Source organism: Lagenorhynchus albirostris, chromosome 1, assembly GCF_949774975.1.
Source record: "Lagenorhynchus albirostris chromosome 1, mLagAlb1.1, whole genome shotgun sequence".
NCBI classification, from domain to species: Eukaryota; Metazoa; Chordata; class Mammalia; order Artiodactyla; family Delphinidae; genus Lagenorhynchus; species Lagenorhynchus albirostris.
The window spans coordinates 168882067-168897653 of NC_083095.1; the positions used below are offsets into that span (position 1 = coordinate 168882067).

At 42.3% G+C, this 15587-nt stretch overlaps 1 protein-coding gene across 2 annotated transcripts in view; it reads left to right on the top strand.

Moving 5' to 3' along the window:
- The first annotated feature begins 1434 nt into the window (after positions 1–1434).
- The window catches only part of TAF3 (TATA-box binding protein associated factor 3), a 154082-nt gene continuing 139929 nt past the window's right edge, over positions 1435–15587 (top strand). The window contains exons 1-2 of one of the 2 annotated variants that reach the window (XM_060160032.1): positions 1435–1790; positions 6011–6253. In XM_060160032.1, the coding sequence (XP_060016015.1) occupies positions 1625–1790; positions 6011–6253 (409 nt within the window). In that variant the 5' untranslated portion in view covers positions 1435–1624. Of the gene's footprint in view, positions 1791–6010; positions 6254–15587 lie in introns of those variants that run through there. The other variant, XM_060160041.1, reaches the window with a different exon arrangement.

Sequence of the window (15587 nt, forward strand, 5' to 3'; positions counted from 1 at the left end):
AGGCATGTAAACTCAAATACTAAATGCACTGTGATAGGTGCAAGAAGAGGGGAACACAGGAGAGAGAGGAGGGGAAGGTAGGAACACTCCAGAAGCTTTTAGAAGAAAAAAGCACAAAAGGATAAACAGACTGAGTAGGTGAGCCACTGCAACCTGGCTACCCATAGGCTGAATCTGGCTTAACCGTGGGATTAGTTTGGCTTGCAAATTAAAACTTAAAAAATGTATTTCCAGGGGCTTCCCTGGTGGCGCAGTGGTTGAGAATCTGCCTGCCAATGCAGAGGACACCGGTTCGAGCCCTGGTCTGGGAAGATCCCACACGCCGCGGAGCAACTGGGCCCGTGAGCCACAACTACTAAGCCTGCGCGTCCTCCGCAACAAGAGAGGCCATGACAGTGAGAGGCCCGCACACCGCGATGAAGAGTGGCCCCCGCTCGCCACAACTAGAGAAAGCCCTCGCACAGAAACGAAGACCCAACACAGCCAATAAATAAATAAATAAATTTTAAAAAATGTATTTCCAATAATTAAAAATATTGATCGAGCTATTGATCACAAAATCTCGGTGTCCCGCATCTGGTTAAGATCTGGCAACCCTTGGCTGGAGCGAGGAGAAGACTGGGGCAGGCAACAGTTCTCCATACACAGACTGTTTCGCTGAGTTAAGGACTTTCCGCAGGCAACTGAGTCCTTTCTTCCTTTGACAGATCCCAGAGGCTGGTGAAGGGTACATCGGCAAACTCTTGCTCACAAGCATGCCACCCGTTTTTGTAAATAAAGTTTTATTGAAACCAGGGCTGGGATTAGAAAGGCGTGAGGCCGGAATTCGGGGGCAATGGTCGGATTTTTTAAAAATTGTATTAAAATATTATTGATCTTGATTACGTTTTCTGCTGCCCCCGTAAATTTTGCCCGGAGGTCAGTGCCACGCTGGCCACACCCTGCACCCCGCCCTATTGTGAAGGGTTTTGAATGGCGTGCTTAACAGCTTGGACCTGATTTAACCTATACAATGGTAAGCAGCTCTTTTTTTTTTTAGCAGAGGCAAGCAGAGGATTAAATCCAAGTCTGGGAAAGTCCTGAAGTTTCCACGCCCCAAATACCACCCCTGCACTCACAGCCTCTCAGGTCCCCACTCTTGTCTAACACCCGCATTTCAGGTTCATATCCCGGCTCGCTCTTCGACCCCTGAACCACTGACGTTCCCTCCTCCTTCATCTGCGAGCGAGCACCCCGGGAAGGCCCCAAGCACCTGCCTCCTCGGGCGCATTCTCCACCGGCGCTCGGAGCTGCCGTTTCCTGCATCCTTCCAGGCCCGAGAGTCGATACCGGGACCATCGCTCTGCTCCAACGGGGCGGAGCTTCCTCATCGGCGCGCTCCGCACTCGGCTAGTGCTGCCTCCCCCCGGCGACCATCCAGCGGGAGGCGGAGCGAGTCCAAAATGGCGGCTCTCAGGCTGGCGCGCTCCGTGCTGCTGTGGCTTTGAGGTGGTCGCCGGGGGTCGGGGGGGACGATTTCCCCGCCGCGGGGGCCCTAGAGGATGAATCAGGGGCTCTTCTAAGGTTAGGCGGCGGGGGTGGAGAGAAGTGGCAGCAAGGACTGCGGTGGAGTCCACGGAGCGGGATGTGCGAGAGTTACTCCAGGTCGTTGTTGAGGGTCTCGGTGGCGCAGATCTGCCAGGCGCTGGGCTGGGACTCGGTACAACTGAGCGCCTGCCACCTCCTCACGGACGTGCTGCAGCGTTACCTGCAGCAGCTGGGACGGGGCTGCCACCGGTACTCTGAGCTGTGTGAGTACCGGGCTGGGTGCGGGAGGGCTGCCTCTGGCCAGTCACGGGTGACACCTCCGCGTTCCCCTTCGCTCTACCGGCGTCCAGGAGGTGTTGGTTCTTCTCCCCCACCCCGCGATTGGGTGTCTTCTCGGCCCCTGACGTCCCTCCGCTCCCACTGTCCCTGGAAACTCGAGTCATCCCTTTGGTCCCTCTTCGTCAGCCGCTAACTTATCCCGCCCGTAGCCCGAGCCCTGTCCCCGCTCCCAGCTCCACAGCCTCTGCCCTCCTCTGTGATCTGATCATCGGTCTTAATCATCGTCTGCTTTTGGCTGCGTGTAGAACCACCTCCAGAATGTCTTACAGCCTCTGTTACTTTGGTTCTTTTCCTCCCTTGCCCGCAAACTACTACAACTAGTTGTCACAGGCGCTCCGTCTACCGGCCGTTTCTTACAAGCCTGGCCATTCTTCAGCTCCTGACAACACATACTCGTTGACAGCTCTGGTCCGTTAGGGACACTGCCTCTTCTTTCTGTATGTGTTCGTTTCATAGACAGCATTTCTGCTTACTCCTTCCCAAGGCCGACTTTGTCGGTTTCACTTAGATTACCTGTGGCTTATGTCTCAGCCACCCATTGATTTCCTCCTCTTCTATATTTTTGTGTCAGTGGTTATCAAAGTGTGGTAGAGGGATCATCGGCAATTTACAAGGCTCCCCAGGTAATCTGGGCTACAGTACATGGTTTTTAAGCAAATGTCTGGTAGTTTGTATAGCTGGTGGCATTTACTAAGTTGGAATATTTAGTAGAAGCAACACATCATCTCATTAATGGGAAGTCTGTGTGTGTGGAGGGGGAACTACCCCTCATTTAAGTTTCGGGGCATTATTTTTCAGGTGTTCAGCTGGAAAACTGGGTGAAGTGTTTTATAGGATATTTTTTGTTAAAGAGGTTGCTCCACTGAAAAGTTGAGACCCACGAATACAGTTTACTTCTTAGGCCCCAAATTCCATTCCAGCGCCATAGTGCTGCCAGAATAATATGGTAATCTCTCCATCATGCAAATCTGGTTTTGTCATTCTTAAAAGTATTTCAGTTGGTTACAGGCTGAAAAATCTAAGCTCTCGAGCAGCACACACTTCCCTTTGTGAGCTAGTATTTTTCTTATCTTCTGCCATTCTGTCATCCTAAATCTGCAACCATGCTGAGCTACCTGCCTTTTCCGAAACACTTTAAGCCTCCGTTCCTGCATGCATGCTGTTTCCTAGTGTGTCCTTCGCCCCCTGGTCCACCAGTAGTACGACTTCTAGTTTGAAATTCACTTATCACTTGCTTTAGCAAACTCGTGATATCTGTTCTCATAATTCTGTGCATTTTTCTGCTATGTTATTGAACACCTTGCTTTGTAATCATCTGTGTATATCTCTCACCCTCCCCTCTCCCCTCCCCAGGAGACAAATTTATTATATTTGTATTCTGTAACCTAGTACAGTGCCATAATAGAAATAGTTGTTGAATAAATAAGTGAACTGATAATCTACCACCATAGTAACTATTTAGTCATTTCATCTTTTGAGTTTTAAAAATGTGTATTTTTAGACAGCTTGATTTCATGGATACTTCTAATCTGAATTTGGAACTGTTGAGTAGCTCTCATTCATCTTGATCTTTAAAATACACCACCAGCACACCGCTGTCTGCTTTTGCTTCTCTTCCCTCCCTCCTCCCTTCTGGTGCTTGAGTATACTGTTACAGCATACGTAGTCCAGGTTATATTTTTGCTACCAAGTTCCCTAAATGAGGACAGATGTTCTGTACCTTTAGGTAATCAGAATAACCCTGAATACATAGTTACTGTTCCTGCCTTATACATGGTACCAGACAGGTGCTGGCACTCCAAGCAACCAGGTCATCGGGTGATCCCTGTTTTGTGTTAATGTGAACCTCGATAATTAACCAATTTCTGTAATGATTTTCTTTTAGTGAGAATGCGATGATCGGGTTCATTCTCCATTGTGGTTTGGTGATTTTTTGAAAATGCTAATTCCTGGTATACTTATTAGTCATAGACTTTTAAATATTCTTTTCTCTACACTATTGTTATTTTGAACCGGAGTTACTGTAACATCGGGTCACCACTATGCAATCTTGTATTCTGTTTCTTTATTTCCTTTGTCTTTCTGACACACGTTTATTGAGCACCAATTATGATCTGAGTTCTGTGCTACATGTCGGAGACATAGGCTTACTTAGACACAATCCCTGCCCGTAAGGTGTGTAAAAGGGTGTCGAAATGTCAGTAAAAACAAACTGATGGTGTTTGTTCCTTTTTAAAGAAATGCTCTAAAGTTAAAGCAAGTATCAGAAGTTACTATCAATTCAACAAATAATGCATTTGAAAATTTCCCTAAGGTAACGATTTGCCAAAGCATTCAGAGGCAGACGTTTCTGTATGCATTGTATTATACATTAAATAATGTGTGTATACACTGAAAGCAGTGCACGGTATAGGTATAGGCAGGAAATGCAAAAGGAATACGGTGAAGGAGAGACACATGCACACTCTGGGTTCCAGGGCAGGATTCACTGGAAAGATGAGATTTGAGTTGAGCCGTGAAGCAAGGTTGTATAATGTAGGGAGCATGCCAGGTAGAGAAAAGCATAACCTGAGATAACCAAGTGGGAGTAAGTGAGGCGGCCAGCTTGGCATATGTAACCAGTTCATTTGGAAGGTGCTAGAGGAAGATGTTAAATGGAGCGAGATCAGATTAGGGAGGGACTTAACAGAGAGAGAAATTACAACGTGGTAGGAAACACTGCATACTCTTACGGAGGGGGATTGTGTGATGAAAGTGATGCTTCAAGACAATTGTGCTGTCGGTTAAGTGCAAGAGAGGCGGTTAAGTGCAAGAGAGGCGCAAGGTGGGAGAACTTGAAACTAGGCTGAGACAGTGAGAGTAGGAAGAGAGAGAAAGGAAAAATTCTGAAAGCCGGTACCCAAAAGGGTGCAGGGGGAACACCAGAAGGTCTTGGGTTGAAATTGCAAAAATGTGGAAGAATTCAAGAGGACCACATTTTTAAGACTGAGAAAAGAATACTGCTTTTAATAAGAATCAAAGAGTTGAAATGCCTGTCTGTCATTAAGGGAAAGAATGAGTATTCATTTTATTTATCCTCTCTTTTTTCTACATCAAAGAAGTAACCCATACTTGTATAAAAATTCAGACTACAAAATCTTTGAAGTTAGAAACGAGTCTCCTGCTTCGACTCTGCCCTTCCCCTGTTCTGCAGCTTTCAGCCCCATAAACTGTTACAGTTGGATGTATATCCTTCCAGAAGTTTCCTTGTGTGGGTGTGAGCAAACGTGTCTCATTTTTATGAACTTTGGATGATTCTTTTCCATTTTACGTCATGATTTAATTTCAGACAAACTGAGTTTGCCGTGATCATAGGAGATTATAGTTAAAAAAATAAGCTATTTATTGGAAATCTGGAACTGGAATTTTCATAGAAGTTTTAAAAGATGTAGAGACCTTAAGTTCTGCTAAGGGCAGGCAGAGGAGAAACTTCCTTTTGTAAAGAGAATCTCACTATATCTAATGTTTTATCATTTTATCTCTACCCATTTTATACGGTGTCTTCTAAATACATTTAAATTTTACATGTAAATTACCTTTATGGTCTAAGCCCTTTCAGCAAATTTACTTGGATTTAAAAAATTGATTCAGTGGTATAATTCATTCAACAAATGTTTATGGAGTGCCAACTATATGCCAACCGCTGTTGTAGTTTCCAGAGTTGTATCACTGAGCAGTAGAGAAAATGGAATGGACATTTACCTAGCTCAGCATTCTATCAATACTTATTTGATAAAATATAATAATAGTAATATTTATCGGGCATTTACTTTGTGTCAGCCACTGTTCCAGGTGCTGTTGACCATCTGCAAGTTACTTTTGACGTTAGTTCTGTACTGGCTGATTGTTAGTATGAATTGTCTGTGGTGTTCTGGTTGGTTGTCAGATCATATTTAAAATTGACTTTCAGAGTCAACTTTCTAATATTTAAACAATATGATAGTCTATTAAAAATCTATTCAATTTTTTCCAGTGACTGGGTCTTAAGTATGTAGTATATTTGATTCTGAGCTGCATATTTACCTAATACTTTTTTCTTAATATTTTAAAAAATATTCATGGAATTTGCTTAAAATAATTTGCTTTGCTTTTGACTTTGTTTCAGATGGCCGGACAGACCCAATTTTGGATGATGTTGGTGAAGCTTTCCAACTTATGGGCGTTAGTCTTCATGAACTAGAAGACTATATCCACAACATTGAACCTGTCACTTTCCCACATCAAATTCCTTCATTTCCTGTTAGCAAGAACAACGTACTTCAGTTTCCTCAACCCGGAAGTAAAGATGCAGAGGAAAGAAAAGAATACATCCCTGATTACATGCCACCCATTGTGTCTTCTCAAGAAGGTCTGTGGGGTTTTTTGTTTGTTTCTCGCTCATATATTTGTAACTATTTTACCGGGTTTTTAATCTTCTTAGGTTTCCTAACTGAATTACATAAAAAGTTATGCTAACATATAAATTCTAGAAATGCAGTAAAAATATTGTAATACTACTTACAAATTATTCTAACCTTTAAGCCAACAATCTTGCAGCGGGCCTCACCAGGCAGAGCCATGGAATCAAGGGTATGTCTGATGAGGCTTTGATTTCCTTTGTAAATTTTAAGTAGGGGAGAACAGAATGTGACCACAGAGAGAAGTCTGTCAAAGATGTATTATATGAGAATGGGATATTAAGTAAATGAGAAAGCCTTTGAAACATAAAGAAAATTGGGGTAGCTCTCCCCCTTCCCCCCTTATTATAAATGTGAGTTGGATAATACTGGAAACAGTGAGTGAGTGAACATTCACTAATATTATGCAGATTTATCTATTTATCTGTACTTTTTTTTTTTTTTTTGGCCATGCTGTGTGGCTTGTGGGATCTTAGTTCCCTGACCAAGGATTGAATCTGGGCCATCAGCAGTGAGAGCATGCTATCTGCATTTTTATAATGAGTAGAAATGTTTATGCTTGGTCATATCGAATTTTTATTGTAAAATAATACCTAATCAGGCACAGTAGTCAATCCATGCAGAGTTCCTTTTTTCCTGCATGATTTACATGTTAATCATTTAGGTTCACTAAGATTCTAAAGAGATGCATAGTAATTTGTGGTCTTTAACACAGGTACAGAATATTTTTTCTTGTTAAAAAATGGAAAAGCTGAAATTTCTTTATTTTTTAAAATTCTGAAGCCCTAGATGTGCTTCAGGATAATGCCAATGATGGCAGAAATAACTTTCTAACCTTTTTATTGATGTACAGTTCAGTGGTATTAAGTACATTCACATTGTTATGCTACCAACACCACTGTTCATCTCCAGAACTTTTTAACCTCCAACTCTGTAGCCTTTAAACAATAACTCCTCATCCTCTTAGCCCCTGGCAGCCATCATTCTATTTTCTGTCTATGAATTTGACTACTCTGAGTACTTCATATAAGTGGAATGTTACTTATCTTGTGTCTGGCTTACTTCATTTAGCATAATGTCTTCAAGATTCATCTGTGTTGTAGCAGATGTCAGAATTTCTCTCCTTTTTAAGGCGGAATGATACTTCATTGTGCGTATTAAACCACATTTTGTTTATCTATTCACTTGTTGATGGATACTTGGGTTGTTTCTACCTTTTGGGTGTTGCAAATAATACTGCTGTAAATGTTGCAAATACCTGATTCCCTGCTTTTCAGTTCTTTGGGGTCTATGCTCAGAAGAGGAATTGCTTTATCATATGGTAATTCTATATTTAATTGTTTGAGGAACAGCTATACTGTTTCCACAGTGGCTGCACCATTTTTCCTTCCCACCAGCAATTCCCGAGGGTCCCAGTTTCTTGTGGTTCATTTCTTCTAATCTCCAATTGCACTTTAATAGCATTTTGAAGTGTTACTTACTTGTTTCAGAGACTAGCTTTAGACATGAAAGAAGTTGTTTTACAATCTGTGTGTCAGTGTTTCCTCATCTGAAAAACTGGATGAACACTGGCCCTAAGTTGTAGAGATTTATCCTGGGTTGGTGCGTGGCCATCAGACACTCTGGATCTCGGGGCAGCGGGCTCTCCTGAACAGTGCTGGTGCTGTAATCAAATGTGCTGAGGTGAAGTGCTGTGTTCGTGCTTGGTGATAGGCACCATGGGTGTGGAAAGAACTCGCTGTAACCTTTTGGAAGGTTGTCATAGCTTTCTGGCTTGAGTCCCTTAGAAAAAGACTCTGCTTGACAGCTTAGCACTTTTCTGCTTAAAGTTCTTAGAGATTTAATCCTGACTGAAGGCAGCAATCAGTTTCACCGGTAAATGTGATACAAAGGGTGCCTTCAGTAAATGTTCTTGAACTCAATTCAAGTAAACGTTGTTTATAGAATCTTGCCTGTAGAGGTTCCTTGTTTCTCCTTTTCTGGCCTAATGGTACATGAACAGCAGGACTTGGAAATCTCCACATGCATCTCGGTCATCCCCAGCTTTCCTTAGTAGCTGCTAAAAATCTGTCTCCTCCCCACCTTTGAATTTATTTGTATTTGTAGCCTTTATTACCTTGGAGGAAATCTTACTGTTTGTAGCTCCCTATGTAAAGTCATTCTCTTTAGACCCCTCATTCCCCAATGTCAGTGGTTTTGATCTTAGAAACATATTTATTACAGCATCTCTAAGCATATATTTATTTACTTTAAAAATATAACAAATACGTTTCAATATTAAAATTATCAAAGGAGGGTTTCTTGGGCAGAGGCCTGGTAGTAGGTGTATTGAGAAGAACTCCATTTTCTCGTATAAACAGGTCATGACTGTCAGGTAGGCCTGGAATGTCCTTCTTTGCTGTTGTCATTGGATGTGATTTATTCAGCATCCTGGACCTCTTCATGAAAGTAGTGCTAAGTCAGTCCGTGATCTGTCCTCTTGTTCTTTAAGAATAGTCTTTGTATGGCTCTGAAATTTTTAGCTGAAAGGCCACTTAGAAGTACACAAAATTTGGAATTGTGCTAAGAAAACATGAATGGTAATCAAATGCTGGGGGGAAACTGAAGGCGTTACGTAGGAGGAAACTAAAGGAAAGGCACTGTATATAACTGGCACATCAGTGATCTCAGAAGGATATGAGTTTTATGTCAGTGGGTTAGACAGTGGTAATGTGTAATGGCCAAGACTTAGGTTCGTTATCAGTTGGCGTGTGATTCAGTCGGAACTACTATCTTCCCCATGTAGAAAGTTTTAGTCCATTTTCTCGGTGCGCTTTGGAGCTTTCTAAATCGTTTTGTAGTTTTCATTTCATTCTGTCTCTTGTTGCACCTCCTGTTTTTAATAGTTATATTGTTTAATTTTTTTCTAGTCTTTTTGAAAATTTGAATCCATATTTGATTAATCTCAGTTCCTGGTTCACATACAGGTTCATCTCTGGTCCATGTATGGCCTGCATTTATTCATTTAGAGAGTTATTTAATTATTTTTAATAGTGTAATAAGCCCTAATGAACTCATTACTCAAAACCAAGGCTAGGACTTTGATTATAATCTACACTCAACCCTTTTGTTTCATTTTTATGGCACAGTGAAATTCTCTCCAAGTGATACAGTTATCATGTTTAAATACTGCCAAGGAAATGTGACTGAGATAGTAGATTTTTGCTGGGTAGTGAAGGAAGTATGAAAAAGAATTCAGTGATTTTAGCTAGTGACTTCTGTCTGAAATTACAATAGTAAATTTTTCAGTTTCTCTTCTGGATTATTTGAAGCAAAACTTGAATCCTATTTCAAGTTTTCTTCAATAAAAATGATAAACATTTTAAGAGGAGAATTATGTAAGCCTTGACCACTTCTCTTTTCAGCTAACACTTAGGGATTTTCTAAGGAGCAGAGATGTTGCTGATTCATACGATATGCATATGGTTCATAAGGATGTAGTAATGATAGGCAGTACAATAAGATGCTTATCAAAAACTTTTCCCCTTATTCATGGAAAAGGACATAAAATACAGTCCTGTGGTTACCATTTTTTAATATAGCCACACAAGTCAACTTAATAAATCATTTACAACCTGACGTCGTCTTTTCCACAGGCACAGCATGTTAGAAAGTATCTAGTATTCTGGTTAGTGGTGCATAGTGTGGTACAGACGTGAACAGCTTTGATAATAACACCTGTTCACCAAGCTTTTTATTTTTTTATTTTCCTAAGAGCCACGGACACGGTCAGACTTTGGTCATAACATTTTGTTCGCAAAGTACTGTCATGGGACTACCCTCTTATCAATCCTTTGACTTGGTTCTCGTCAAAGAAGCGTGTGAACATCTTCTCCACGCGCAGCAGTCTAAGTCGTCTGGTGGGCGTGGAAGCCTAGAAGGCCTGAAGGGGCAGCGGGCTGTAGTAGAAGAAGCTTGGACTTCATGGAGCTGTTCAGACGTGACTCAACTAGTTACTGAGTTTACAGTCTCACCAAGTCACTTTACTTTTCCGAACGTCATATCCATCATCCATAGGATAGGTATAATACCTGCCACGTGAGCGATGGTGAGGACTAAGTGAGAGATTTTGTAAGACATTTATATAGAATAGTACGGTGCTGAACGCATAGGACACGTAACAATGAATGTCCCATCTCTCTTCCTCTTTTTTTTAAAAAAAATAAATTTATCTGGGCTTCCCTGGTGGCGCAGTGGTTGAGAGTCCGCCTGCCGATGTTGGGGACATGGGTTTGTGCCACAGTCCGGGAGGATCCCACATGCCACAGAGCGGCTGGGCCCGTGAGCCATGGCCGCTGAGCCTGCATGTCCGGAGCCTGTGCTCCGCGGCGGGAGAGGCCACAGCAGTGAGAGGCCCGCGTACTGCAAAACAAAAACAAAAAATAAATAAATTTATTTATGTATTTATTTTGGGCTGTGTTGGGTCTTTGTTGCTGTGCGCAGGCTTTCTCTAGTTGCAGTGAGTGGGGGCTACTCTTCATTGCAGTGCGCAGCCTTGTCATTGTGGTGGCTTCTCTTGTTGCAGAGCACGGGCTCTAGGCATGTGGGCTTCAGTAGGTAGGTGTGGCACGGGGGCTCAGTAGTGTGGCACACAGGCTTAGTTGCTCCGCAGCATGTGGGATCTTCCCGAACCAGGGCTCAAACCTGTGTCCCCTGCGTTGGCAGGCGGATTCTTAACCACTGTGCCACCAGGGAAGTCCTGCTTCCTCACTCTTGAGGAAGTTCCTTTTCACTTGAAAGACAATATACATTTGTGAAGTGACTTGACAATAAGAGTAAATCTAAAACATTGTTAATCACATGCTTAGGGGCTGAGGGACCACAAACTTAACAGCTGGGCTAGGGTGCGTGCTTGATGGAAGAGCTCTCTGATTGTCAGCCCTGTGAAGATGGTGTGGGAGGAGATGAAGTAGAAGGCATTCCTGCCCGTTGTATCTGATTAAATGTTTACAAGTGAGACCTCTTTGAAGTATTTTATAAATGCACGTCTTGCGTAGACTATTACAGTTCTGATGGCCGGTACCCAGTGTGTTTCACCAAGAACATTCCCCCGCCAGCCTGTCATACGTATTTTCACATTCACGACAGTAACAAATTTTTCTTCCATGTTTTGTTGTGCTGAGGAATGCGTGAAAAATAGCATTCTCTGCCAAAGTCATTGTTTGGTTCTCAGAGTGTGTTCAGTAGTGTTCAGGTGGTCTGTTGATCTGTCCATAATATTTGACAAAGAAAAAATAAATAGAAACCATTTACTCTGCTTTATTTATTGCAGAAACTTACCAACCTCAACCTAGCAAACTTGGTAAAGATACTGTGATGTTGCTATTTTTAGGGTTTTTATTCCTAAAATATTTTAAATTAACTTTATTTTTTAGAATAGTTTTAGGTTTACAGAAAAATTGAGAATATAGTACAGAGGGTGCCCTTATATCCTGTACCCAGTTTCCTGTAGTGTTGGTATGTTATATTTAGTATGGGATGTTTGTTATAGTTAATGAGCCAACGTCGATACATTATTATTAACTAAAGCCCATTATTTTTAGTTTTTACCTAATATCCTTTTTCTGTTCCAGGCTCCCATCCAGGATACTCATTACTTTAGTTGTCCTGTCTTAGGCTTCTGTTGGCTGTGACAGCTTCTCACTTTCCCTGTTTCTGATGACCTTGAGAATACTTTTGAGAGGTATTGGTCAGATACATTATAGATGCCCTTCTGTTGGAATTTGTCTGAGGCTTTTCTCATGATCGGACTGGAGTTATGAGTTTTGGGGGAGGAAGACCACAGAAGTAAAGTGCCATTTTCATCACATCATATTAGGGGAACATCCTGTCAACGTGATTGATCAGTATTGATGTTGACCTTGGTCACCTGGCCGAGGTAGTGTTTCTCAGGTTTCTCCACTGTAAAGATACCCTCCTTCCTGCTTCCCACACTGTCATCTTTGGAAAGAATTCCTTACACGTAGCCCACAGTTAAGGAGCTGGGAGTTACACACCCCCTCTTTGAAGGTGGAGTATTTCCACCTTCAAATTAAACTCTTCTCCAGAAACTATTTGAAATTCTTCTCAATTTGTCTCTTCTCCCCCAGGGCTTATATTATGAAGCTCTTTTATTTATTTGTTTGTTTGTTTGTTTATTTATTTATTAAATATTGTTTTGTGTGTAGTTTTTTAAAAAAATATTTATTTTTTATTATTATTTATATTTATTTCGCTGCGTTGGGTCTTCGTTGCTGTGCGCGGGTTTTCTCTGGTTGCAGCGAGCAGGGCTACTCTTCGTTGTGGAGCTCTAGGCACCTGGGCTTCAGTAGTTGTGACACGGGGGCTCAGTAGTTGTGGCTCACGGGCCCTAGAGCGCAGGCTCAGTAGCTGTGGCTCACGGGCTGCGTTGCTCCACAGCATGTGGAATCTTCTGGGCCAGGGATCGAACCCATGTCCCCTGCATTGGCAGGCAGATTCTTAACCACTGCGCCACCAGGGAAGTTCTATTTATTTATTTGACTGCGCTGGATCTTACTTGCGGCACGCAGGGCTTTTGTGGCCACGTGCGGGATCTTAGTTTTGGTATGCGGTATCTAGTTCCTGACCAGTGATTGAACCCAGGTCCCCTGCATTGGGAGCATGGAGTCTTAACCACTGAACCACCAGGAAAGTCACTATGAAGCTCTTTTAAAAGATAAACATTTACAGGTTCAAAATAATTAACAAAAGTAACACAAGCATGTTGAAAAAAAAAGAAATATTGCCTAAGTATATTCAGTATAAAACGAAAGGTCCTCGTTATTTTCCTCGTACTCCCATTCACCATGAATAACATTGTTTAAAGTATGAATCCTTGGGCTTCCCTGGTGGTGCAGTGGTTGAGAGTCCGCCTGCCGATGCAGGGGACACGGGTTCGTGCCCCGGTCCGGGAAGATCCCACATGCTGCGGAGCGGCTGGGCCCGTGAGCCATGGCCGCTGAGCCTGCGCATCCGGAGCCTGTGCTCCGCGACGGGAGAGGCCACAACAGTGAGAGGCCCGCGTACCGCAAAAAAAAAAAAAAGTATGAATCTTTCTAGATCTTTTAATAGGAAGTGTTTTGACTCCTTAGACTCAAGGATATGTGTCTTTTTCAATCCCTACCATTTATTTCTCAAGCTACTGCCATCTGACTTCTCCCTCCATCCTTTTCTTGAAGCAGCTCTCACTGAGATCCCAAGTACTGCCTAATTGGTTGACTTAAAGGAAATTTTTATCCTTACTGATCTATTTTTTTCTGGGGGGGTGGGTATAGCTTAGTGAATTATAAAGAAAATACCTTTTAACCATCTCCCAGTTCAATACATAAAACTTTACCAGCCACCCCAGAGCCCTCCATATGCCCAGCCCCTCTTCCCTCCCTCCAGTGTCCTCACTTTATAGCACGTACTGCTTTTCTTTTCTTTTCTTTATGGTTCTGTCAATCAAACATGTATTTCTAGATACTTTAATTTCTTTACATAGCCCCTCTTTTTACTTTACATGTCTTTTAAAGTTTCTTTTAATCTACAGGTCCTCCCTGTAATTCCCTGCCCCCACCAAATCCCTTTTTTTCCTTACAGTGTATTCGTAGAGGAACCTGGGTGGTTGGACTTATAGTATTTCCCACAGTCTGGATTTTGCTGACTGTGTACTCATGGTGCAGCACAATGTGTTTCTTGGAAATTGGCAGCAAGAATCTGAGGATTGATCAGTACCTCTGGCAAGATAGATGCAGGGTCATTTTCCTTCATCAGGAGGCAAATAATGTCTGGTTTTCACTCTTTTTTTTCTTTGGCTGTGTTGAGTCTTCGTTGCTGCACACAGGCTTTCTCTAGTTGCAGCGAGTGGGGGCTACTCTTTGTTGTGGAGCTCGGGCTTCTCATTGCGGTGTCTTCTCTTGTTGCAGAGCATGGGCTCTAGGCGCGTGGACTTCAGCAGTTGTGGCACGCGGACTCAGTAGCTGTGGCTCACGGGCTCTAGAGTGCAGGCTCAGTAGTTGTGGCGCAGGGGCTTAGTTGCTCCGTGGCATGTGGGATCTTCCCGGACCAGTGATCCACGTGGGATCGAACCTGTGTGCCCTGCATTGGCAGGTGGATTCTTTTTTTTTTTTTTTAACATTTTTATTGGAGTATAATTGCTTTATAATGTTGTGTTAGTTTCTGCTGTATAACAAAGTGACTCGGCTATACATATACATATATCCCCATATCCCCTCCCTCTTGTGTCTCCCTCCCACCCTCCCTATCCCACCTCTCCAGGTGGTCACCACCTAGAGGGGTGGGATTAGCAGGCGGATTCTTAACCACTGTGCCACTAGGGAAGTCCCTGGTTTTCACTCTTTTTGATACTAGGAGTTTCAGTGCTCAGTGCCTAGGTCTATTCATTCGCTGGGGTCATAAGGTACTGATATTCTATCGTTTTATTTTTATCTCATTCTTTAATTGGAATAATTTTATAAAGAAATCCTTTCCCTCATCCACTGTTTAGTTACTTAGTTCATACAGCAAAAGCAGGATAAATGCTTGGTTCTTTCATTTTATCTCCCTTGTCTTTAAGATAATGAATTGGTTCCTTGTCATTCATAGGTGACTAATTTTTTTTTAATATATCACTGTGAACTCATAGATGTAAAGATATTTGTTAGGTTTCTTTCATTACAATTCTTACCCTTATTGCAAACCAGATCTTCCCATCTTTTGGCCAGTGGAGGCTTCTTCAGTGTGGCTTCTGAATCCTTTTGGCATGATGCTCGTGGTCTCTGATGGTGCCCTTGCCACCTGGTGTCTCACAGTGTCCTAGCTCATCTTGGATATTCTTGTGCCACACTCGGAATCAGTCACTTTTCCAAGAAAGCCTTGGCTTCTTGGGAAATGGCATTTCCAGTTCACAATCTGGGCAGTTGGGGTACTTACTACAACTGGGTTGTCATTGTTTCTAGGCAATAACTAAATAAATATCTGTATCATTTATATACATACAGATGTGTGTGAATACATAGACAGTTAGACAGACAGATGATAGATAGGTGACCTCAGGAGTTTATACAGATATTTCCAATTCAAATTCATGACTCTGGGTGTTTTGCTTTTCATGTTATATCAATAAATACTTTTGTCTCTAACAAGAATTCTGGTTCCCAGGGATAAAAAGAAGATGATAGAATTAGAACATTATCCATATCCTGGATTACACATACACTATTAAAACTGCCATTCATGATTCATGAAACAGGTAAAAATTTTGTT